Below are 24,978 nucleotides of genomic sequence, written 5' to 3' on the forward strand. Positions count from 1 at the left end.
ATACTATGTGAGTAGGTGGACAAAAACCACATACTGTGTTAAAAATTATATTTCTAACCATTCTGTCAATGCTGTAACAGTAACCTGAAAGGACATGGAATTGTATTGTACCTATTTAGCAGGGGCTACATGTATTACATCTATTATTACTATTACTTGTTGGTCATTCTGTACACATCTGTTACACTTGTCCCATCCTGGGAGAGGGATCCCCATCACAGCTGCTCACCCTGAAAGTAGAAAAAACATAATAATGCATTTTCCCATTTAATCTTATCTTTCATAATCTTCCCCCGTTCAAATTCAATGCATTGGTAAACCAATAAAATATTGCACATGCCACACTACCCTTCCGTTCTGAATAATAATAATACGCTTTCAGATGTCAGCATCGAGAATTTATTGTGAGCTACTAGCCGCAGAGCGGACATAGGAATATTTTACTCAAAATAGGATTAATGCCCAACCTGCCAGTAAACATTAGGAATTTAACGGGTTTAGGTTAGTAGCGTGTTCTTACATGATGTCTTGTTGTATGAATTACCAGCAGCTGGATGAAACCTGGAGGGATGATGCATCTTGTTACCGACCGGCCTTATAGATATGCATCATTCACAGGGGACGACTTTACTCTCTGTAAAACCCACATTACGTCTGTTGTCTGTTTGTAGCCTGTCAGGATAAAAGAAGTTGTCCTTGGCGCAATGCTAGACAGTGACCTTCCCATCGCTTCCTTTCATGGTTTTAGGAATAAAACCATGAAAGAGGTGATATTGGTTAACGAGTGAAGAAGCGGTACATCTGTACTTGTCCCGTTTTGACATGTAAACAAATGACACAGTCCGTACGCCCATGGACACCTCAAACGCTGAGATCACTATTTACTCCGTACAATTATGATTAAGCTGCATTGTCATTTCCATTATCGCATAACCAAAATGTATCCGCTACTGTTTAATGAGACAGCTTGATTAGCATCTCACAACCTTGGGGCATAAAATGGATTTTCAATGGCTGCTTGTCTCAGTCCAGTCATGTGACCACTCTGCTTGTATGTGTGTGTAGGGATTTTTGCCCTTTAAACTAGAATACATTGATTTAGTTAGAGACTATTTCTACAGTTATTGCATTTAAACAAGCTTTTTTACATTACATTTGTGCGGTAATAATGTGCTTTAACTATCCGTTTGGCAGGTGCATTGAGTAGACAGCACAACACATTCAATTGTATATTGTCCTCGTGGATGCACCAATTTGGAGATTATTGGCCTTTTGCTATAGTGACCTTTAAATAGTGCAGCAGCTGTGCTCTACTCAAAAAATGAATTGTATTTTGGTCTGTGAGATGTCAGTGCCCCAAAGAAAGGCCTATCATGCGAAAAAGGTGTGTTGCTTAAGATAACCGCCGAATACAGTAGAATGAGCACGGCATGTGAATGAAAATGAGGTACTTGTACGAAGGCGTCAGGGTTCCACTCTGGGAACCCACTCAGTCAGTGTTTGCGTGAGGACTTTGTCTGCCACGGTGCTGCTGTAGAGACATAACAAAGATAAATGCCTCCCCATGTTAGAAATTACCCCAACGATACAGGGACCCAGCTCAATCAATTACTAATTACTAGAATAGTCCCTTCGTTCTGGAAATGTGACAACATCTAGTTAAATGTCATCACGCACCATTCCATGGATGTATAAAATGTAATCAGCATAGGAGGCGGGACCCAATTTATTTGTATTTGTATGTAAGTGTTCCAGCTGGGAAGCAAAAAAAATAAAATAAAAAGGGTATTACATTTTTCCGTTTTAATATTATATTATATCAGCAGACAAAAAATGCTTTTGTAGCATTGCATCACCTTGGTGTGGCTTGCTGCTCGATCTAGTACATTAATACTCCAAAACCATTCATGCCTATCATCACAAAATGCGCCACATATGTTCACTTTTGCCCTATATTTAACTACAATACTTTTTCCTTCTAGGAAATTTATCAGAATAAAAAAAAACGTATCAAATGCTTTGTGTTGGGACGAATGCTGTTGCCGTGGCGAGGTGCCCATTCCACCAATTTTCACTCATAGTAAACGCATGTGACCAAAAGCATCCAATTTCCGACATTTACATGAAGTAGTGTACACTTTTTATAGAGGCACATAATGCATGCTTTTGTGTGTTCACTCGCACCGCATTATGGATACAAGCAGTGATGGAAAAACACTCCACGCAGCGAAAGGTCTTAGTTACGGGTGCATTGTTCGCACCAACACAGCTATTCACAGCCGCATCAGCTGGCCTCCCTCCAATACCCCGAATATTTATTCTCATCTCTCCGTTTAATGCATTGTGTGAATATTTTTAGCATTCTGAAGTTGTTTAAGTCACACTTTGCTATGCGGCACACTGAGCCAGGTGAACGGTGAGTCCTAAATGTCCTGTTGAGCTGATGTTTCACATTCTCTGACAAACGTACAGTGCGGTCATCCATAGCCGTCATTAAAGCATAGAGCTCTACCCGAGGCTTTAATCCTCCTATCACACCGGACCTGGACTTTCCCAATAGCACAGCTCGCTAACCCGGGGGGGGGGGGGGGGGGCGGGTAAGTGCTTCGGGACATCTGCAAATCTAGCCTGGCCCCAGCGAACTGTATTTAAAAAGGCGGCCACCGAGCACAATTTCCAACGTAAAAGCCGAAAAAAGGGTTTTGTGTTACTGGTTCTGCAGCGCTACAGCGCCGTGACAAAGTTTAGGTGCTGAAGTGGAATTTCCAATATTTACATGTTTTCCATGGAACTGAATTTAGGGGCCACATAAAGCACGGAAACGGGCCATTTTGGTGCCATCATCTAGAAGTTGCTTTGATTTTTTATATATGTGAGTTAGTCGTTTGCTTTTATGCTTTCAGTCATCCTTAAATTTTGCCGCATTATAGAATCAGGGTCATGGGGGTATAAAATATTTACACGTATCGTTATGAGTGTATGGAAATAATATTATTGTGTGCTGCTCTGAAACCCAGCTGGGATCTTACTGTGTTCACAGATCTCGGGTCTTCTAAGGAACTGACTGTAGTGACGGGTTATGAAATAAAGATAAAATACTACAGCCTGCAGCACTGTTTCTTTCATCAAATAAATAAATCATCCAATAGACAGCGGCGGTTATATTGTTTTACATTATGTATAAGAGAAGCCATATGTGGTCAGACTTCTCTCACCAAAGCCTCTGTTAATATTAACATTTTGCTCAGGGATGTTGTGGAGCATTAGAGGTGCAAAACAGTTTCAAAAAGTAGGTGTGTTTCAAACTTTCTCACTAACTTTCGTTTGTTCCAGAATATTTTACTGTTTTAAATATGTACTCATACTCATTTCAAATATGGTTGTGAAATCAATCTCATTCATGAAACCAGACACCAGCATAACCGATTGAAAGTGGGAGGATAGGATTGTTTGTACTGTGGTGAACTTTCACTATGAAATAATTGCTTGGAAGGGGGACAAATAAAGGATTTGTGTTGTGTTTTATATACGAAAGAGAAGTTTGTGGGAGGGAAAATCAACAAACGATTTTGGACTCCTTTTCTCATTGAATTGAATGAGAAAATGTGTCACTGGTACTCCGTTTGACACAAATACCACTTACAGCTTGCTGTAATCAGTCAATGTAATCAAGTCTGATGTCCTCAGGACTAAGAGCAAACTCACGCTTTCCAACCCTAAAGCTAAAATACTGAGATTGGAGTGGAGGGAGAGTGGATCAATCTCAGTAATAAAAGAAAGAAAAAACATAATAAAATGTTGTGATTTCTTTTAAATCATGTGATGGCTTTGGTCATTGGGGATGTTGTGGAAAGTGCTTTGCACAGTTGCTTTAGTAGGTTTGAATATTTTTGTTAGAATTCATCTTTCACAAAAGCTTAAAATGAAATCTTTATGTAGAACTTCATAAAGTACAAATAAGTAGATAAGTGCACACGTTTTATTTGTTCAGCATCTCTTTGTCGGTAAATGTTGTATTTACAACCCCCTTCCGTCCGTGTAGTTAGTGTTGATACTGCAGGGGGCACACTGCATAATTTCAAAGCTCATTTAACACCGAACCGAGCCCCCTTCTAAAGCCCAAATTGCTCGGCATGGAGCAGCACAGAGGCTCCAGACATTCATTAGCTTAATGAAAACAAGCCCCTCTTCTTCTACCGCCCAGCGGGCGCATTTTCAACTTCGCCGCAACGACCATCTGCTGCCAAGCTCCCTGCCAGCTATGGGATAGTTCTGCCGAAGCGGCGCCTGTGAGGAAAACGGCGTCCTCCAAGGTGCCTTGATCGTTCAGATCGGAGGACAGGCAAGGGCAGGAGGGACGCCTTCTCTTCTTCTTTGTTTTAAGATGTCTTATCTCGGCGTCCCCTGGCGCCTCTCCAACCTGAGATGCTGCGTTCTCACTCGCTGCGTTAATGACGTTCAACGAAATAAGCTGAGTGTGCGGTTTCTGGATTTTGGAAGCGGCACGTGCCACTAAGCTGCCACTGAAGTCATTACCCGCTCAGCCACAGTGGGAGGAAGTGCTTTGAGAACAGGTTAATATCATTTTGGGGTTGGCCAGAGTGCGTTGTGGTGGGCGGCCGACCACCTGTTCAGCTCTGGAGGTGGTCTCGTATCATCTCATCCAGCCACCAACATGTGAAGGTCAAACTGCCATTTACAATTCACGGAAATAGTGGCGTGAGATGGTACAGGTAGTTTTTGTGGGCATTTTCAAGTAGTAACCTTTTCTCCTGTGTTTTTTTTATTGATCATCTGCTCAGATTTTTTCCAGCAACGACCCATTTGACTAAAGTTGTGCGTTTCACCTCCGGGATTAATCACCACTAATCTCAGCAGCGTCGTGCCTTCAACAACCCACAGCTTCTTTTCTCAAATTGAACACTAGCTGGTGCACAGTAAGCGGGAAATGATAGTCAGAGCCCCGAGCCTTGAATTTGATAGTTTGTCATCTGGATAGTATTAATTTCCCACTGGGAAGGAACTCATTATTTCTGACTTTATCTGAGCGCTGACCTTTGGAACCGTCTGAGGAACGTTATTAGTTTGAGCCCATGTTTCCTTTTCTTTTCTCCTCAGCATGACATGAAGGACCCTAAACGGCAGTAAATACATGACTAGTGAGGCCACAGTTCAGGCTAATGAATGGATACATAAAGTTAGTCCCATTCACTGTTAATTTGTTACATAAAACACAATTCTAGTGATTTATCACGGGTTACATTTCAGCTTCTTCCTCACATGATAAATGGTGAATGGAATCAGAGAACGTGTTGATAAAAGATGACTAATGGTCAGCAAACACGTTATTTATTTCACACACTTGTTTCACCGTCAGGGTTTTACAACGCCATTAAAATTTCTCACGGGTGTCAATTGAATTCCCGTCACATTGTTGGTTCGAGCTATATAGAAGCCCAGAGATATGATCATTAGGAATCTGGAGCTTATGGGAAGCCTCCATCTTAATACTAACAACCTTTTTGCCGTCTGTCGGCAAGTAAGTTCTGGGATTGAAATTTAGTTTTGATCCCTGAATACTCATTTAAGATTAAAAAGTTAAGGAAAATCTGACTGAATCGACTGACGCAAGACAGACCTGGTTAACGTCAATTTATGAATATGAACATTACTTATTATGCATATGAATAACATCATACATCATGCAACATACAATATTACATACAAAACGATCAAATTCCTTTTTCCGCCAACAAGGAAAAACATTGACTTCATCCGTTTCCCTTTTCTCCCACTTCGTACATATGTTGAAAAGTAACTGATAAGTCATTGTGTTTGTATTTATCTTGTGTATCATAGTTTAACTTCGTTGGGAAGCTGCTGGGACCACGGGGAAATTCCATGAAGCGATTACAAGAGGAGACCGGAGTGAAGATGTCCATCCTCGGCAAAGGCTCCATGAGGGATAAGGGAAAGGTAAGGTATTGATTTCTGCTGAAATATAGTTGTTGGGCTTGTCCAAGATATTTAGTCTGAAGGAAATATTTACAGAGGGAAAGGGTTTAAAATATGGGACATATCCAACATCTGAGCTGTAAGGGAGACGGATGACACCCGGAGAAGAGTTGACTAACTGAACGCTCTGTTAGAAGTACATTCTGAATGCAAAGTAATTAATTTCTTTGTCAAAGTAATTTATCCTGCTGACTCGCGACTCCCTGGAGCCAAACTCATCTGAGTGTGTACACAGGCAGGATGTGATGCTCTTAACAGGTCTCAGTGTGCGGCTATAGAGTTACATTGCTATTATTACTGTAGCCTGAGATTCAGACACCAAGACATGACAAAAGACTTGAGCTGTTATCACCTCTTTGGTGAAACTGGAGCCTTATTCCAATAAATCAGAGTTCGCTCACTTGTCATGACATGAGCTATGGCTGCGATACAAGTAGCGCTGTGCATTTTAGATAGTCACACTTTTGACACTTTGCAAAACAAAATACAACAGGTTCTTTTTAAAGTTAAAATATAACTAAAAAATATTCTAATCAATCATTCTTGACCTTGTGGATGAAAATTTCACCACAAGGTTCATTAAGTAGCTTTTTACTAAGAAAGTAAATAACAAAGTAAGGAATTACAATAATCTGTTTATCTGAAATTGCTTTATATTATTTAGTTAAGCGTGTAAAAAATACAGATTTGTTAAGCTTCTGGATGACTAAGCTCTTCTACAATAACTTAATAAAGCCCAGAATTTGACTTTTTGTATGACTCTATAATTAGAAATTACCGGTATTACTTTTTTTGCGTCAATTTCCATTTAAATTTAATTTTGAGGGTGAAAATTTGTATTCAGAGAAAGACTAAAGGCACTGAAACGTTACTTTAGCACCACATTTGTGAATCTGAATTTGCTGGAGCCAGAGCTTATTTAAACTTTGGCTTCCTGCCACTGAGTCCATTCAGTTTACTCAGTTGCCGCATTAACTTGTCTTCCACGTGTAAAATTGAAGAAAGAGCTTCTATAACTGTATGCAAAATACCTAGATATTTATATGCATGCAGTGATTCGGTTGCGATATTGCACTGCACAGTACAACATGCATTGTGACTCTTCAATATTTAGTAAATCAGTTACCAACTGCCACCAATCACTAACATGGGGCATTATTTGTTTCCTTTGAAGATTTAGTTTGAGGGATTCATTTAGCTGCGTGCAACACAAAAGGAAAATAATAAACCCCTCACAGTTATTTCTTACCGAAGGCCGGCTACGTTACAATCTGATTTCGGCTTAGTGTTTTCTGTGTGCCATATTGATTGATTTGTACAGTCTGGAGGACTGTGATAAGACTCGCAGGCTGACTGCCGCCCCAGAAGCTGGTCACAAGGCAGCGTGCCGCTAACAAAGAAAAAGTGCCGTTAAGAGCACATTTCTGCCAGCTCATCCAGTTCATCTGAAGGGTCCATCTGTCTCTGCCTTAAGGTGATTTCTCAGGAATTCTACATTAGAACACACAGCACAACATATGGTCTGCACAACACCTTCAGCACGGATGTTGACCGGGTTGCAGGATGCCGCATTCCACCTTGAGTGAGCTGGAAACTAAACACTGCACAAGGTTTAGGAAGAATACCATTTCCTAGTTCCCCTAAGTCCATGTAGGAACTGTAGTAAAGTAATATTGATGGGTTAAAAGACTCACTCCTGCCAATGTAACTGATTTATAGCTCTGTGTGTAAAACTCCCACTGATTTCAGCGACAAACCATTGAGACACAATCGTGCGGCCAAATTCACGCTCTGATCCACAGTGACTCTCTGACATTGAGTGTGAAGCCTGCTGAAATTTAAGGAGTGATTCTTAATTAAAGCTCCCTGACGGCGGGGAGCTGTGATTCAGGGCAAAATGCTTGAACCCAGTTGAGTGGCAAACCCGCTTGTTTTAACAGCCACCATCATAAGGTCCTTGAGCAAAGCAAAGCAACAGCCAATTGTTAAAAACATGAAAACATGTCTAAAAAAACACACGTTTTTGTCACAAATGATAAACACAAGAATAAAAACATGTCCACTTTCGGTTGACATCACGTCGGATCATTTGTTCAGTGTGGAACAGATATAATCGGTTACTTTAACGACACATGCGGTACCGGCTCCGAGGCATATTACACAACGTGTAGCCTTTAAAGCCAGAATGCGACTGGGTGTAAGATTGAAAGGTGATTGGTCTTTTCTTTAATCAGACTCAGGAACAGTTTCTATTAGGAGCTCGGATTGAAATCTGTGTTTACTTCAGTGCCTTGTTGAAGACCAGCTTCAGCTCAATGCCGCGTATCCAACCTGGACACCTCGTTGCATTCTTCATTTCTCTCTTTTTTTCCATTCTTTGGAGCGCTCTTCCTGTTTTGTAGTTGAACACACTGAGGAGCTTCACTAAAACATAATACCAGCCACATGTGAGACGCTCAGCCACGTCACGTTCAATGTAAAATTATTATCGATTTGATTTTGCAACGTTTGTAGAATATTGGGGTTTTATTTTGTTTTGTAACTTAGATCAAGTAACTCTGGAAACGTGGTCTGCTTCTCAATGTGGATCATTTATGTGGAAAAACCGATGGCATCTGTATCGCTAATCAACAATCTAACTGCTTTCCTTTTTGCATTAATCCAGAGTTAACCAGAGATTATCGGTGTCTTGTTTTAAAAGGGTGTGTGCCTGTGAGGAGGGTCATCACACACACACACACACACACACACACACACACACACACACACACACACACACACACACACACACACACACACACACACACACATACTGTACTTTCTGGATTGGCCGACACAGAGAGGCTGCTGCTAAATCTTTGTTTCTTGCACATATAAACCTGAGTTGAAGAGGAATGTGTCTATCCTCTTTTTCCAACCGCAGTTTACAAACACAAATAGTATTTCACTGTGACGTTCGTCAGAGACACAAAGTCCCCGAGCGGCCCTGAGGGTGTCTGGCAGGAAGCAAGACAACGACAGACCAAGAGACGCACTGACAGCTCAGCTACGAAACATACTGTTTGCTCACGTCGAACTTCTCTTCTCTTTTCGCCATGTCCTCTCTTCACAGTTGTAAACATTGACAGGTTGGAGGCGGGGGCCTCTGCGTAGTTTGCAGGGGTTAACACAAGTTGTGTATTGAGGCTATAGACACGCGCGGTCAGTGTAAAGCTCGCTTCTGGGATATGTACAGTGATCTTTTAGACCTTTAATTGCCACGGTGCTTATGCCTCTGGCGAGCTCTGACACAAGCCCGTCTCAATCTATATGTGATCTATGCTTCAATCTATAGTCCATTTTTTTCTTCTAAAGGAAATATTGCTGTCATTGTTTCTCCTTGGTTGTTCCTCAAATCCATTTTGGCAAAAGCGGTCCCAAGTTCATGACTCGCAAAATCTCAATTAATCTTCCACATTTCATGGAGCTGTTTTGAAGTTGAGTCTGCAGAGCTGTCTTTACAAAGAATAGACGAAAGGCTATTTCTCTTTTGGCAAAGAAAATACCTCACAGCACCGGCAGTGTGACCGAAATCTACTAAAGTGATGAATGAGTTGATTGCTGAAGTATTTCTTGTCTTGAAACTAAATCAATGACTTACTGTGGGTTATGGTCTGTCTTTTTAAAATGTGATTGGTGCAACAACAAAAATTTTAAAAACCGTCTTCAGTTGTTGTTTAAACAATAAATGTCCATATTATTAGTATGTAGTATCCATAATCAGTTTAGTTTTTGTATAATATAGATACTGAAGATAAAATAAATAAAATAAATGTTTCAAATTAACCTGCAATGTACAATATAAAGCAACAAACAATTGACTTTAAAGTAAATACCTAGTGGCTCTTTATTATGCAAGAGCTAGTACATGTTAATCCAAACAAGTTTGGAATGTCGTACTCGCTATTATCAAGCAACACGTTTTTTAGATTACACTTAAAATCTTTCCCTTGTTCCCTTTTTTTCACAGGAAGAAGAATTAAGGAAAAGCGGGGAGGCCAAATACGCCCATCTGAGTAATGATCTTCACGTTTTAATTGAAGTCTTTGCTCCACCTGGTGAGGCCTATTCACGCATGAGTCACGCCTTGGAGGAGATAAAAAAATTCCTAGTTCCAGTAAGTTTAGCACTTCGAATTATTTTTTCCACCTAATTTTCCATTCTGTGTTGTAAAATAAACATCTGTCTTATTCTACTTACCAAACAGGCTTACTGACACACAGAGTTTAAGAATCCACGGTTTGTTAACACAAGTTTGTATTTGTTTTACAACCACAACCTGACAATGAATTCCCTCTTTTACCAAAAAAAAAATCTATTATTATAATCTATAGCAATTAAAGTGCAGTCTGGAAAAACCCCAGTGCTTATAGCCCGGAGGAATATGGTAATAATTAATGTGCATGTTGTGAACTCCTGCTGAGTTCAAATTGTAAATATTAATCAAGCTTTGCAAATGTGACGAGCCTGCTAGAAGAAGCAGGCATTATGGATTTAATGCTTTCTCCTTTACCGAGTCAACGTTCTTACAAGCATGCTTTATTCCATGCAGACTTTTTACAAATATTGTGGAGTGTCAACCCTCAGTTATGTGTTGTAACTTGAGAAAAGATAAGGTACTGGGGCCTATGAATTATTCTAATGACAGTGCAGCAACGCTTTCTAGTTAGTGCGCGTACAGAATTGGCTGTAATACATTATTTTTGAGTTATGCAGTGTGACTAAATAAACAAGTGCTTGAATGCTTCAATGTGGACGAGGATGCACTGTTAAAATTTTCAATGCTGGGTTGTTATTATTATTTGTGTTAATCACTATTGAGTCACAATGTGCTGTTTAATCAGATCTTACATTTAACTTCATTGAATGCAACCCCAGAATATTAAGTGGAGTTCGAAAAAGGGGAGAATAAAGACATTCAATAAATCCTAAATGCAGCTCATACCATGCCCGCATTAAAAGAAAAATAAAGACCAAACCCTCTATTTGATAGCACATGCTTGCTGCTCTTGGGAACATGAATTTGCAAATAAACGTTACGTAGTGAAACACAACAGGCATCTGTCAGCCTCCATAGTGACAGATGTTTCCTGTCGCTGGTGCAGAGGGGCAAGCGCATCCTGGTGTTTCTTGTGTTAATTGCTTCACTGTGAAGGAACTGAGATGGTTACTGTGTTTGTCTGTGTGATATTTCCAGTGAATTCATATCGGGGATCAGTTGGGTTGAAAATAATTGGCCTGGTTTTTACCAACTTGTCGTTATTCAACTTGTCATTTTTATATTTCCAAAAGACAAAAAGAATGTAAATCTGTCTATTTGATTAGAATAATTTGAAAGGAACTCCAACAATTCTACACATTGGAGACATGTTTACTGGTTTTGGGGAGTACTAGTGAATCATATAAATAAGTTTTAGTTCCCTTTGTGGCCCCAGAAGAAGCTCTGTGAAGTCCGATAGTTTCCTAACGTGACATCACGAGGCAAATTATCCGGCATTATTTGTGACAAACCTCCCTACTGCTTTCCTCTGCCGGGCCGTCAGGGAAAGTAACACTGCTACAGAGGCCAATCTACTCCTCCTCGTGTGACATTATGCTTCAGAAACCAAACTCAGGTCCAAGGGAAGCAGCAGGCGGAATCACAGAGACGCGTAGATCCCACAATGTCACTTGTGTGTCAACTACTGTCCCTTGTGTAGTTAAGTGGCTTACAATGCAGGTTGAAGCCAAATGTATGTAGCACGTGAGCCGAGGTGAAGGATGCAAACAGGAATGTAATGAGTGGACTACAGTATCTACAAGGGGAGAGCGAGAGGCACGAGAGCAGCTTCTGCTCTCAGCTGGATGAGCTTGCGGCCTTCTTCTTGGGCCAAAGTGCATTTTGGCAGTTTGGCAGTGGGGAGGAACAAGGTATGTAGCATTAATTAAACCCAAAATTGACAAGCTATTGAAGCGGCCTGTTTTGTGTTTGAATTCAATGTAATCTATTTGATCCATATGAAGCTAAAGAAAGAGCCTGAGCACCAACTCTGATGTTTGACCTGGTGTTGCAGAGGCACTTAAGCACAGCCCTCTGGATTATTATCTTATCCAGAGAGAGAGCGGTCGTTCTTAGCAATGCATGGCCAATTTTACTGCGTAATGAAGGAGGTGCAATTTGGGTTTACTAATAGAGCTGGACATGAGAAAGAATATGTTTCGTCTCCTCCGTTGCCCCGTGGGACTCGGACCGCACAGAGGCAGCAACACGCATGGCTCTGGTACACAACAGGTGTTATTTGGCAAATTCTTGGCATATACTTGAAGACGACCGACCGCACGCTCGGTGACGACAGTCACGCTTCACGCTCCTCTGTCTCCACCCGCTTCTCCGTCGCTGCCTCCTTTTATTGCGTCAGGTGTATTGTTATACCAATATTTCCTGTATAAGGACCTCAAAAGTAGCACTGATTCTTCTCTGTGTTCGTTAACCACCGATGACGGATGAAAATGTGACAAACATCAGATCAAGATGCAGATAAACAGCTGCTTCTGTTCCCCTGGATCAACTGCCCTGATGTGCTTTGAGAGAATGAGAACATCTGTTGGTTTGTCGTTATGCAGGACAGGGTGTACTGTGATGGTTTTTGGGACCTTCTTTAGAGGTTAGAAATACAGTATATGCTGGGCAAAGTAGGAATTAACGTTTTTTTTTTTTTTTTTCAATTATGTTATGTGCTATTGCTCTGATTTACATGCACCAATCATAGAGCCAAAAGCCCGAGGTGGGATGTTTTTTTGTAAAACCCCATCATATTTCCACTGAGATTGACTTTTCAAAAATATTGAATTCAATTTCATGTTGTATTTTGGATGTAAAAGCAGTTCTTTCATTGAATGGTTCTGCACCTGACAGATGCTTATCAATAACATGTCAAGTCCAAACGAAACACAGTCAACAGTCAACAGCCAGCAGAAAGGTGGGTAAGCAGTCACAAGAGGGACTGAGGTGGCCCTCACAACTCCAAGTGTAGCTCTGTGAAGGGCATTGTGTGTGTACAAGACGACGCATGGTCCGAGTCAATCTCAGTGACCCGGGAAGCCTCAGCAGGCGCTCTATCGTCTCATGTTAACGCCTCTGTGAACAGTAAACTTTTACAAGCTCTGGCAGATCAGTTTGGCTTTGGATCCGCAGGCGGCTTTCCGATTAAAAGCCCCGGCTCTCTCCTTCAAAACACCAGAGCGCTTTAGGCCCCATTAGTTCATTAAGAAGAGAAGCGCATGTGCACAGTGTGTCAAGTGTTTTTGAAATCTAACATGATCATTTTAGTCTTCGAGCTCTTCTGTGACAAAAGCTGCTCATATGGTCTCTATATGACAGATATTCATTAAAAAGAAAATAAGTACTATTATGCTGAAGTTTGGTGCAGCATGAGCAAGGTGTATGAAAATACGGGTTTACGACTGACAGTCAAAAATACTAATTAAATTCCGAGGATCAGCTTTTGCCAAAGATCTGATTACATTCCGTGACAAACATGCAAATCCCACATTGGGCAAACACTGCTGTGATATCCTCATGATTTGGTGTGGTGTAGGTGGGCCTAGATTGTAAAAACACTGTGTAGCATGAAGAGAACATGATAAAGAAAACAAAGGGTGAAACAATTCACCAGAACCTTAGATTATATTACGCGTGGGCTGCAATCTCCCTTGAACAGAGCCTGCAGACCATTAATGGTCACTTATCAATACACGCCACACAGAACTATATCTCACAAATTTGGGTGCAGTTAATTTACTGGTCAAATTGCACACTCCCAAATACGTCATTCACTCTTATGTTGGTAAAATGCTGTAGAGCAGCTGTTTTTAACTCCTGGGCTGTCTCACATTTCTGGAAAAAAATTATTGCACACTGGGTCTAAGTCGTATTCTTTGTCTACTTTGTCTATAGAGACCACTATATATCTTCAATTATCTGACGGAGGCTTCCTCGGTCCCTTTTCAGTACCATACACACAGGCACACAGTCACAACATGTGGCTGTCACTGAGGGTTGGTTGCTCCCTCCGTCATTTTGTTGCCATTATATGTAAAAAAGAAATATATATATATATATATATATATATATATATATATATATATATATATATATTGCCGCAGGTATTACATTCATGTGTTTCCAGAAAATAATACTGTTTATCTGTCAACAATGACAAGATAATGATTATTGCTTTGTGCACTCTCATATCTGCTGCAAAATGGTCCCTATAATGTTTGACAGCGTGTTAAGGGAAAATGATTTAGAATCACACGATAACAATGTTCCCAAAGTTGTTGAAACTGTCAACTGGCGGCTGTGCGCCGACTTTATTTTTAAGTGGGTTATTTTTTAATTTGAATTTCCCTTTTATGTCCTGTGGCGGGGTGGAAGGAACAGACTACACAACAGTTTCAAGTGAAGTCCCCGGAGGGCAAGGTTTATTTACAACCGTTTAATTAGGAGAGGTCCAGCTTGCGAGGTTCTGCGGACCCTGGTGCTCGTGGTGAATCCGCTTGTGGGGGAGTCGGTGCAGTGCTCCAGGGGTTCTGCCGGGTCACTCGCTGCTTCCTAGAGAGACAAGCGCACACAAGAGGGTTTAGCCTTACGTCTTCTCCAGGGGGCCTCTTGTTCCTTCTGAACCTGCAGCTTAAATGCAGCGGAGCTGACGAGCTGCAGGTGTGGCCACTCAGCTCGTGATGAGTGGTGAGCAGGTGTTTCTTGTAGGTTCCAGGGCAACGCTGATGTGGGTTTGGGACGCTCATCACACTCCCCCCCCCTAAGCGTTGTCCTGGCCTGGTGGAATAATAGGATGTTAGTAGGGGTGATGTACGGGGTTGGTGGGGAGTGACCCCTGACAGACCCACAAAAGCCGACCAGATCCGAGAAAGGCCGTCCGCATTAGAGTTTGCTGCTCCGGCACGGTGCCGGACTTCAAAGTGGAAGTCCTGGAGTGCCAGGAACCACCGTGTCACCCTGGCGTTCGTGTCCTTGGCGCGGGCCATCCACTGGAGGGGCGCATGGTCTGTAAAGAGAGTGAATCGCCTGCCTAGGAGGTAATACCGTAATTCCAGAACTGCCCACTTGATGGCCAGAGCTTCCTTCTCCACCGCGGCGTAGTTTTTTTCGGCCGGGGTCAGCTTCCGGCTGAGGTACAAGACAGGATGCTCCTCATCTTCCTGAATCTGGGACAGGACGGCTCCCAGTCCTGTATCGGACGCATCTGTTTGCAGCAGGAAAGGACAGCCAAAATCTGGCGCTCTTAGGACCGGCTCTGCCGTCAATGCCATCTTTATTTTTCTCAATGCCTCCTCAGCTTCGGGCGTCCAGTTGATTTTCTCTGGCTGACCCTTCCTGGTTAGGTCTGTCAGAGGGGAGGCTAAAGAGGAGAAGTTAGGTATAAAACATCGATAATAACCCGCCAACCCCAAGAAGGCTCGTACCTGGGACTTTGTACTGGGTCTTGGGGCGGCGCGGACTGCCTCAACCTTCTTTTCCTGGGGTCTGATGACTCCTCTTCCCACCTGGAAACCCAGATAGTTCGCCTCAGACAGGCCCAGATGGCATTTTCGGGGGTTGGCGGTGAGTCCAGCCCTGCGCAGCTCCAGTAGCACCCTCCGCAACCGATTTAGGTGGTCTTCCCAAGTCTCGGAGTGGATAACTACATCATCCAGGTACGCTGCGGCATAGGACTGGTGAGGCCTCAACAAGATGTCCATCATCCGTTGGAAGGTGGCCGGAGCTCCGTGTAGGCCAAAGGGAAGGGTCCGGTATTGCCAGTGTCCACTGGGGGTAGTGAAAGCCGTCTTGGGTTTGGCTGTTTCGGAAAGGGGCACCTGCCAATACCCTTTGGTCAGATCTAGGGTGGAGATATACCGGGCCCTTCCCAGACGTTCAAGGAGCTCATCCACTCGAGGCATGGGGTATCCGTCAAACTCAGACACTTCATTTAGGCGCCGGAAGTCGTTACAGAAGCGGAGGGTGCCATCCGGTTTTGGTACCATGACAACCGGGCTGGACCAAGGGCTTTTGGATGGTTCAATCACCTCCAACTTCAGCATGTGTTGGACTTCCTCCTCAATAGCCTTCCGACGAGCCTCTGGGATTCGGTAGGGCCGTTGCCTGACGACCACTCCGGGTGGTGTGTGGATCTCATGTTGGAGGATCTGGGTCCGCCCGGGGTTGGAGGAGAACACATGCGAGAACTGAGAGACCAGGTGCTGCAGCTCTGACTTCTGGGCTGCCGACAGCTGGGCGTCCATGTCCACTACCGGCGAGTCGATGGTGGCGAGGGCGGCGAGCTGGTCCCTTGTCCCCACCCATTTCTTCAACAAATTAATGTGGTAGAGCTGCTCTGTTCTTCGCCGGCCTGGCTGTCGGACACGATACGTGACCGGCCCAACCTTCTCGATGACGGTGTACGGGCCCTGCCAACTGGCCAGGAACTTACAGGCGGAGTTGGGGACAAGAACCATGACCCGGTCTCCTGGCTGAAACTCTCGTGGCTGGGCGGCTCGATTGTAATACCGTTGCTGCGCCTGTTGGGCCTTGACGAGATGTTCCCGGACTAGCGGCATGACCCGGTCGATCTTTTCCCTCATCTCCTTCACATGCTCTACCACCGAGCGATGGGGGGCCGGCTGATGTTCCCACGCCTCTTTGGCCACGTCCAGGAGGCCTCTGGGCTGGCGTCCGAATAAGAGCTCGAACGGGGTGAAGCCTGTCGACGCCTGAGGCACCTCCCGTATTCCGAAGAGCACGTAGGGGAGCATGAGGTCCCAGTCCCGCTTGTCTTCATCTGCGACCCGCCGTAACATCCGCTTCAGGGTCTGGTTGAAGCGTTCCACGAGACCGTCTGTCTGGGGGTGGTAGACAGAGGTCCTCAGTTGTTTCACTTTAAGGAGGGCGCACAGGTCAGCCATTAGCCGGGACATGAAAGGGCTTCCCTGGTCTGTCAGGATTTCGGCGGGGATGCCCACCCGGCTATAGAGAAGGAAGAGCTCCTTGGCGATGGCCTTGGCCGTGGCTTTCCTAAGAGGCACTGCTTCAGGATACCGGGTGGCGTAATCCACAATGACGAGGATGTGTTCATGCCCCCGGGCCGACTTAGGCAATGGCCCTACGAGATCCATTCCAATGCGCTCAAAGGGTACCTCAATGACCGGCAGTGGAATCAGTGGGCTGGGGGGAGGGGTCCGTGGAGATGTTCTCTGACAAGTGGGGCAGGCCTGGCAGAATCGTTTCACCTCGGCGTCCAATCCTGGCCAGTGGAATCGGTCACGGACCCGCTGAATGGTGTTGTTGGCTCCAAGGTGGCCCGCCAAGGGATGGGAGTGTGCCAGCTCTAAGACCGTCTCTGTCTTTGTTCGGGGTACCACCAACAACTTCTTCTCTTCCCCCCTTCGCTGTGCAACACAATAGAGCCGGCCGTTTTGGACGACAAAATGCGGGAGAGGATGGGGCCCCGGTTGAGTTTCTTTTCCCTCAACCATGCGCACCTGAGCCCAGCAGTGCTTTAGGCGGTCGTCTTCCCGTTGTTCCCTGGCAAACGACCCGCCTCCTGTCACCTGTTGGAAAAGGTCATGGTAAAGGTTAGAATGAGGGGGTGGGGACTCACCATCTCTCCCGCTGTCGGAGGCCAGCAAGACGGGACGATGACGGGTTCTTTTTCCTGGCCGCCTTTGGAGGTGGGCCCGTCGAGGACTGGCAAATGGCACGTTCGCGGCCAGCAGGCGATCCAAGCCCGGCCAGTCTCTACCGATAAGGACTGGTACCGGCAGACCCTTCACTAGGCCCACGTCCATCGGCCATGAGTCAGGGCCAGCGGAGATGGTCACTCTCCTGGTTGGAACATGTCGCGTGTCTCCATGCACGCAGGTGACCGGGATGGTAGCCTTGGTTAGTCTGCGGGGCGAGAGGATATGAGACTGGATCAAACTGACCGCGCTGCCGGTATCCAGAAGAGCTGCGAACGGGCGGCCATCGACTTCTACGTCCACCCTCGGCGCCCCTTTTGGCAAATCCTGATGTAGGATACAGCCCGCTAGCCAGGTTCTTGGAGCCGGTGTGGGGTCTGCGGTGGGCATTGATTCGTCTCTTTGAGAAGGAGGCCCCGGCCTGCCTTCAGACCGCGGGTTGCCCTCTGGCCTGCGTCGCTCCTGGATCACCCTCCGGGGGAACGGCGGAGCTCGTTCTCCAGCACCCTGGTGTTGGACAGCCTCCGCCAGTTCCACAGCTTCGACAAGCTCAGTAATCGTGCTAGGGTTCCGCATACCGACGGCTTGACGAGGGGATCTCGGGAGGGCACGGAGGAACCGATCGACGACAACACGCTCTGTCACAAGGGCGGCTGTGGGATCTCCTTCCAGCAGCCAATGCTGCGCGAGACGCGATAATTCTGCGGCCTGGGCCCGGGCAGGGAGGCGGGGCCTATACTCCCAGTCATGGAAATACTGTGCAGCGCAGACTGGTGAGAGGCCCAGCCGAGCCAGGATTTCCCTTTTTAGCTCCTTGTAGTCGTCTACCCGTTCAGTTGGCAGCATGAAGTATGCCCGCTGGGCTTCCCCCGTGAGGAGGGGTGCGACCAAGCGTGCCCAGTCACCAGGGTCCCAGCCCTCCTGGGTTGCGGTATTCTCGAACATTTGGAGAAAGGATTCCACATCGTCATCAGCTGTCAACTTCGGCAACAGCTGGGTCACCTTCATTCTGGGATCAGGTAGTGGGACATGTCGTGCAGCAGCCGTGCGCAGTTCATTTAACTCTTGTTCAGTTTGCCCTTGTCGCGTCGCCAGATGTTCAGTTATCTGTTGCTGGCGCATGCTGATCTCCGTTAGGCGTGCAATGACTTCATCCATGTCGCCGGGAAAGGAGTGGCTGCCTAGGGGGCTGAGCGAAAAAACGAAAGATTTAGTTTTGTAAAAAAAAAAAAAAAAGGTTTTCCTCCGGATGTTCCTCCCACTCAGTATGCCTGCATCCTCCACCAGTGTGGCGGGGTGGAAGGAACAGACTACACAACAGTTTCAAGTGAAGTCCCCGGAGGGCAAGGTTTATTTACAACCGTTTAATTAGGAGAGGTCCAGCTTGCGAGGTTCTGCGGACCCTGGTGCTCGTGGTGAATCCGCTTGTGGGGGAGTCGGTGCAGTGCTCCAGGGGTTCTGCCGGGTCACTCGCTGCTTCCTAGAGAGACAAGCGCACACAAGAGGGTTTAGCCTTACGTCTTCTCCAGGGGGCCTCTTGTTCCTTCTGAACCTGCAGCTTAAATGCAGCGGAGCTGACGAGCTGCAGGTGTGGCCACTCAGCTCGTGATGAGTGGTGAGCAGGTGTTTCTTGTAGGTTCCAGGGCAACGCTGATGTGGGTTTGGGACGCTCATCACAGTCCTTGTTATTGAATATATTAGTAAATCTGATTCTGTTCTGGTCTTCCACTCATTCGGAAGGCAAATATCTTTTACCATTTTTATTAAATCATACAAAGTTGCAGCTTTCAATAAATCCATCTCTTTTTCAGGAAAAAAATGTTTCCCCCCCACGAATCACCGCCCTGCATTAAGTATCCAGACATACACACAAAGACAGATTTGCTCATCGAGTATTCAACCCTCAGAAATGCCGTGTGGTGGCTGCGTGCGTCAACATCCCTTTGATTACGTGACGTTTGCTGCTGTTGCGAGCATCTGTTGCTCTCGGGAGACAATCGCCCTGTTTTTGAGACTCGCTGTATTTCGTTTCCCACAGGACTACAACGACGAGATCAGGCAGGAGCAACTGAGAGAGCTCTCGTTGCTCAACGGCTCCGACGAGTCGGGCAGAGGGAGGAGCGCACAGGCGAGGAGCGTACGACCAGCGACCACAGCCCCCACCGGGTAAAGTGCTAGACACCGTTCAAAAGAGAAGGACCATATGGCTAATACAATAATCAGGGTACTGTTGTACTGTCATACACAGGTTGTACTATCATACACAAGTTGTACTGTCATACACAGGTTGTACTGTCATACACAAGTTGTACTATCAGCAGGTTACACTGTCATACACAAGTTGAGCAATGCTCCTTTAAATCAGTTGTGCAAAATCTGCCAAAGTGATATGACACATTCTAAACACACTTTTGGAAGGCATTGTTGTGAAGGACAAAACTATGGTTTGATTATACCGATGTAGCCACCTTCACCATCAATTTCTGATTAATTGGTTTATTGGCAAATGTCTAAATATTTGATTTAAACGTGTTATCGCTCGCTACCGCCTCACGTTGTCGCTAATAGCTTTAAACAGTATGTGCCCTTCAGTTATTTTTTCCCCCAGTTATGTCTTCCTCATAACTCAAGCATTGTTTGATCTCCATATACTGCATTTGCATATTCCCTTGAGCTATGTGTACTGTATGTAGCCCAAGGGGATTTCACGACGTACGACCAGCTACAGAAAAAAACGTACCTTTAAAGGCTATTTGATAAGGTTTGCCAAGCAGGCAGCGGCTTGTGTGAAACGTGGGCCTCATCTAGCCGCCTTTTAAGTTTGTTTCTAGAGCAAATTGTCCCTAATCTACCTGAGACGCAGCAGTCCCCGAGGAGCAACCATGCAAGTACAGTTTGCTATGACAGCCTGGCCTAATTCAGGAAGCAGCTAAATCCGTTCAGTAACACGGGACGCTCACATTTGTAAGTCACCACCACCACTTTTCTACCTAGATTTTCCCCTTATGGTGCGACGATAAGCGATTATTGTAAATCTCCATGAAAAATATGCGCCAGTAATTCTCCTTTGAGACTCTGTATTTTTGAATGACAACGGGCCGGTACCTAGTGAAGGATGGTGCTGGAGGAGGAAAGGGTATCCGAGCCCACCTTCATCATGCTGCTGGTGAAAGTTAGCAGACAATAGACGGCTTTGCGACGCTAAATCCGCCCTTCAAACCCCCGTGGTGTTGGTGTGGTTCTGCAGCTGGACAGTCACTCCTCCAGAAAAGAAACAATGCACCTTAGCTTCCTTCAAGCATGCCCGTGTCCTTTGGCCACTGCCCCACAGTCTGCAGCTTCAGCAAGATGGAGGTGTGATTTTTGACGAAGACGCGCTCTGCACTGCCCCATTGTGTTGTTGAAAGACGCACACTGCACACGGTCCCACGGGCATGTTTGCAGAGCTGACAAAGACACACAGTGACACTGTTGAGCCCTCTTATCATTACCAGATCTACCTCGGTGCCCGCAGAGGTTATGCTTATCTCGTGTCTCACCCAATGACAACCTCCGACTGAGGCAGCCTGCACAAGAGGGATTCAACAGATTTATTATTGTCTCAACTCATTTTTCTCGGAAATCACTGCAGCTTGAAATGTTTGCGGCACAATTCTGAGGGAAAATTAATGGAATGTTTGTATGCTTGTTTGTTTTACCAGCGGCCACAGAGGCACAGGAAGGAGTGCGGCCGCCACCGCCGCCGCCCCTCGGGGGACGCCGGCAGCGACACACAGCAAGCTTCCCACCGCTGTTTTAACAAGGGAGGGGCAAGCACCGAGAACCAGGGGGGCAGCAGGGAATGCAGCATACAGGCCCCTGCTGTTAGCTGTCACACACGAATCATACGACGACTATGTGAGTCCAATCCTCTTTGTACACAGTGAAAAGTACAGCTGACAATGATCTTTATTGAACTGTGTGTGAATCACACTTGTTTAATCCCTTTTCATGTGATCAGAATCAGAATTAACATTATTCGCTTTAATTGCTATATATCCATATTCATCTCCGTTATGCATTCAGTACATGGAATTTGACTGCGGTTACATGTGCTCTGTGTTACAAAAACGTCTGGAGGGGTCTTGCTTTGCATGGCCACGTAGGGCATTCAGGGACATGGGTTGGAAAAAATGTTTTTTTTAATCAGTTTTAAAGCATACCAAATTTTTTATAATAATTTAGCATTCAAGCCGCCCTTGATTTATATTTATATCAGCGTAATATTAAAATCACCTTGCTGACTTAAAAGGCTAGTGTAGAATTTACTTGAACTTATCAGCCAAAATGTAATATAATAATCATTACTATTTTTTATTAGTGCATAATAACCTAAAACTGAAAGCCATTGTGATTGAATTGGTTTAATTAAGAGGAGCTCTTTACATGCACATAAACAGTAGATCTTGTTCACAGACTCCACCATGTTACACCGTTTCTACAGCAGCCCAGAAGGGACAAACCAAACACTTGCTCTACAGGGGGCCTCTCATGTATTTGCATTTCCTGAAGACCATTGTAGTTCTCCAACACAATTCTAAAACAATGGTAACATCAGCTGCAGAGTACAAAACCCTTGGTACCTCCGTCGAACATCTTTTGCAACTAAAGAATTGTTCACATGGTCGTCATAGACCACAAGCGTAGCCGACGGCCGCAACCACAGCGCTAGATGCGGTCAAATCTTACATCGGATTTAAAAAGGTGATGAGAATGTATCATACTTATCTTTTGTCGAAAAGTTATTATGGAATCTATTGTAAATGCATGTGAGGATAATTATATCTATACCTATTTAAACCTAAGACATACTTTGTATGGCAACCCTTCATGTCTAAGACAAGAACAACAGAATCAGATATATGTTGCTGCGCAGATTTGCAGATGTATAATGCAGTTAAAATATTTCCATTTAGCCGTGATGTGCTGTGGAACAGCTGGCTTTGGTTGTCTTTAAAAAGCTGGAAGTGAAGCTTTTTGTTTAGATTTCTCTCTATTGAGGCTGAGATGCCAGTTTTCGGGTCCATATGCCCCGACAAATATTTCCATAGCTCTTATTTGTAAATTCTGTGTGTGAATCTTGAGTTTTGCAAAATTATCCTTGCAAACTAATTGCACATTTCCTAGCATATTATTTCAACGTCTACTATTTATTTCACCTAGTTAGATAGATTAAATGATAAGCAATGTTGTTGGGAATTTCTGTGTATTTGGTTGCACCAGATGTCAGTGCCTGAAATGAATTCTTAAACCAGCGCCTACTTGAAACTAGTAGATGTTCCTTCTGTGGTGAAATACAACGGCTGGCTGAAAGGTGGCAACTGCAGGAAAGTGAACAGGGTTTTATAGTTTGTTAAATCATGAGAAAAATATTGTAAATAATATTTTCTAAACATAATCACGCATAAACTTGTATTGTGAATTGCTGCCCCATTTCTACATGCAAAAAGAGAATATTCTTTTTGGGGGGGAATAGCTTGACCAGTGGTCTATAAAATCTATGGTACCATCACTTGAAATAACATTGGGATCAGTGCAAAGAAATGCCAGAGGCTAAAAGTGTGCTGGCCCTTAGATCTTGAAAATAAATCTCAAGGTCATTTTGAAAAGACTACACATGGTGAGCTCTAAGTTTCATCCGACGCCTTTACCAGCCTATTTCCTCAGAGCCTTCCTGCTAAGCAAAGCCCCCATGTGTGCTGGCAATTGAAGATTGGGATGTCTGCATGGGGAAATGCACGAGCGCAGTCTCATTACCAAACCAAATTGAGTTCTGATGTAGAGCCTGTATATTTCTGAGGAATAAAAAGCGAGGCATTTCTTCTCTTTGTAATTGGAGGTTGGAAAGAAGGATGGGAGCTCAGAGACTAGGGGATTATGGAAAGATGACTTTGTCCTGAACATTTTCTTTCCTCGTATCTCACTTTGCAATTTTTTTTTTCCTTCTACATTACACAATTTTCTTCAAGAATGTTTCCAGAATGTAGCGCGACCTCTTTGTACAAAAAGCCCTGGTTTGTTTGCTTTTTCAATCATCGAGCTTACAAGATGCTGTACAATCCGCTGACACACAACAATGCATCAGCAGCAATACATTTCCTTTTGTTGATACAACCTGTATTTTTCTGAAGATAAAAAAGCACTGTAGAGCACCTTGTTATCATGTACCTGTCGATTTCGCCAGAGACAGTTGATTGATGGACTTTGTCATAATAGTGATGCAATGGGAATGTCAATATATTTAATAGGGGCTAGTATCGATTAAAACTTGAATAGAAAGCACGAGGAAGCTGTTAGTGGTCATGTATCATTTTTATGCCTCACTCAGTCATGACAAAAGGCAGCATGTTTTCCAAATTGCCGTCTATTGGACTGGTCCATTCCTGTTAACACGGGACATGAAAGAAAGGTCTGCGGCAGGTTTGGGCAATAGAGGTCTTTCTTATCTTGATAACAATATACATCACAGAAATGGTATTTTCTGGGATGTAACAAAATATCCTTTAAAAACATGGTAAAGACTACCTGTCTTAATTCCTGGCATCTCGTGTAATTAAGACATTTAGTGGGTTTCCCACTTTCAAGTGAAAAAATAAATGAACGTATACTTACAGATGTAACTGCCCACGTTTACATGCGTGCACCATTTGATTCGACTCCACTGAGGGGTTGAAGCAGTGTTTTGACATAATGCTCTGGAGGAATTCAACAACTACAAATCTACAAATCTACAAACTACAACTACAAATCTCCTGACCCTCCTGACCCTTTTGTTTTAACAATGTTAAAAGACAAGGCTGTATGTATTTTATTGTGTATTGTTGTCCACAAATCCCATTAAAAAAACAAAACAAACAGTAAATAAATACTATGTTTTGTCTTAAGCCAAAGCCTGATTTATCTTAATCCTCTTTGCCATATTGAGCTTCGTAGTACGACTCGGATGATTCAGCGCTATAATCAATATCATTGAGTACAAAATGCATCAATTAGCTGGGGCCGTGCCCCAAACCTGCAGCTAACAAACCTCGCCCAGAGACCTCATTCGTAAACTGTATCTACGGCAGAAAAAACGTTAATGTCTCACACCTCTGAAAGTGAAAGCATACTGGTTCCTTCTGAGCAGCGGTGAGACATTTCACTGTAATCAGTGTAAGTTCCTCTGCA

At 44.3% G+C, this 24,978-nt stretch overlaps 2 protein-coding genes across 5 annotated transcripts in view; one reads left to right on the plus strand and one right to left on the minus strand.

Moving 5' to 3' along the window:
• Positions 1 to 24,978, plus strand: part of khdrbs2 (KH domain containing, RNA binding, signal transduction associated 2) — a 50,328-nt gene that overhangs the window by 12,068 nt on the left and 13,282 nt on the right. For all 4 annotated transcript variants that reach the window (XM_078104506.1, XM_078104508.1, XM_078104507.1 and 1 more), the window contains exons 3-6: positions 5,860 to 5,976; positions 10,025 to 10,171; positions 19,811 to 19,938; positions 21,474 to 21,669. In XM_078104506.1, the coding sequence (XP_077960632.1) occupies positions 5,860 to 5,976; positions 10,025 to 10,171; positions 19,811 to 19,938; positions 21,474 to 21,669 (588 nt within the window). The remainder of the gene's footprint in view (positions 1 to 5,859; positions 5,977 to 10,024; positions 10,172 to 19,810; positions 19,939 to 21,473; positions 21,670 to 24,978) is intronic.
• Positions 14,464 to 19,415, minus strand: LOC144409470 (uncharacterized). Its single transcript, XM_078104505.1, has 2 exons — positions 19,134 to 19,415; positions 14,464 to 18,961 (listed from the first exon to the last, which is right to left on the minus strand). The coding sequence occupies exon 2, from the start codon at positions 18,928 to 18,930 to the stop codon at positions 14,536 to 14,538; it is 4,395 nt and encodes a 1,464-aa protein (XP_077960631.1). The 5' UTR covers positions 18,931 to 18,961; positions 19,134 to 19,415; the 3' UTR covers positions 14,464 to 14,535.

Source organism: Gasterosteus aculeatus, chromosome 6, assembly GCF_964276395.1.
Source record: "Gasterosteus aculeatus chromosome 6, fGasAcu3.hap1.1, whole genome shotgun sequence".
Classification (NCBI taxonomy): domain Eukaryota; kingdom Metazoa; phylum Chordata; class Actinopteri; order Perciformes; family Gasterosteidae; genus Gasterosteus; species Gasterosteus aculeatus.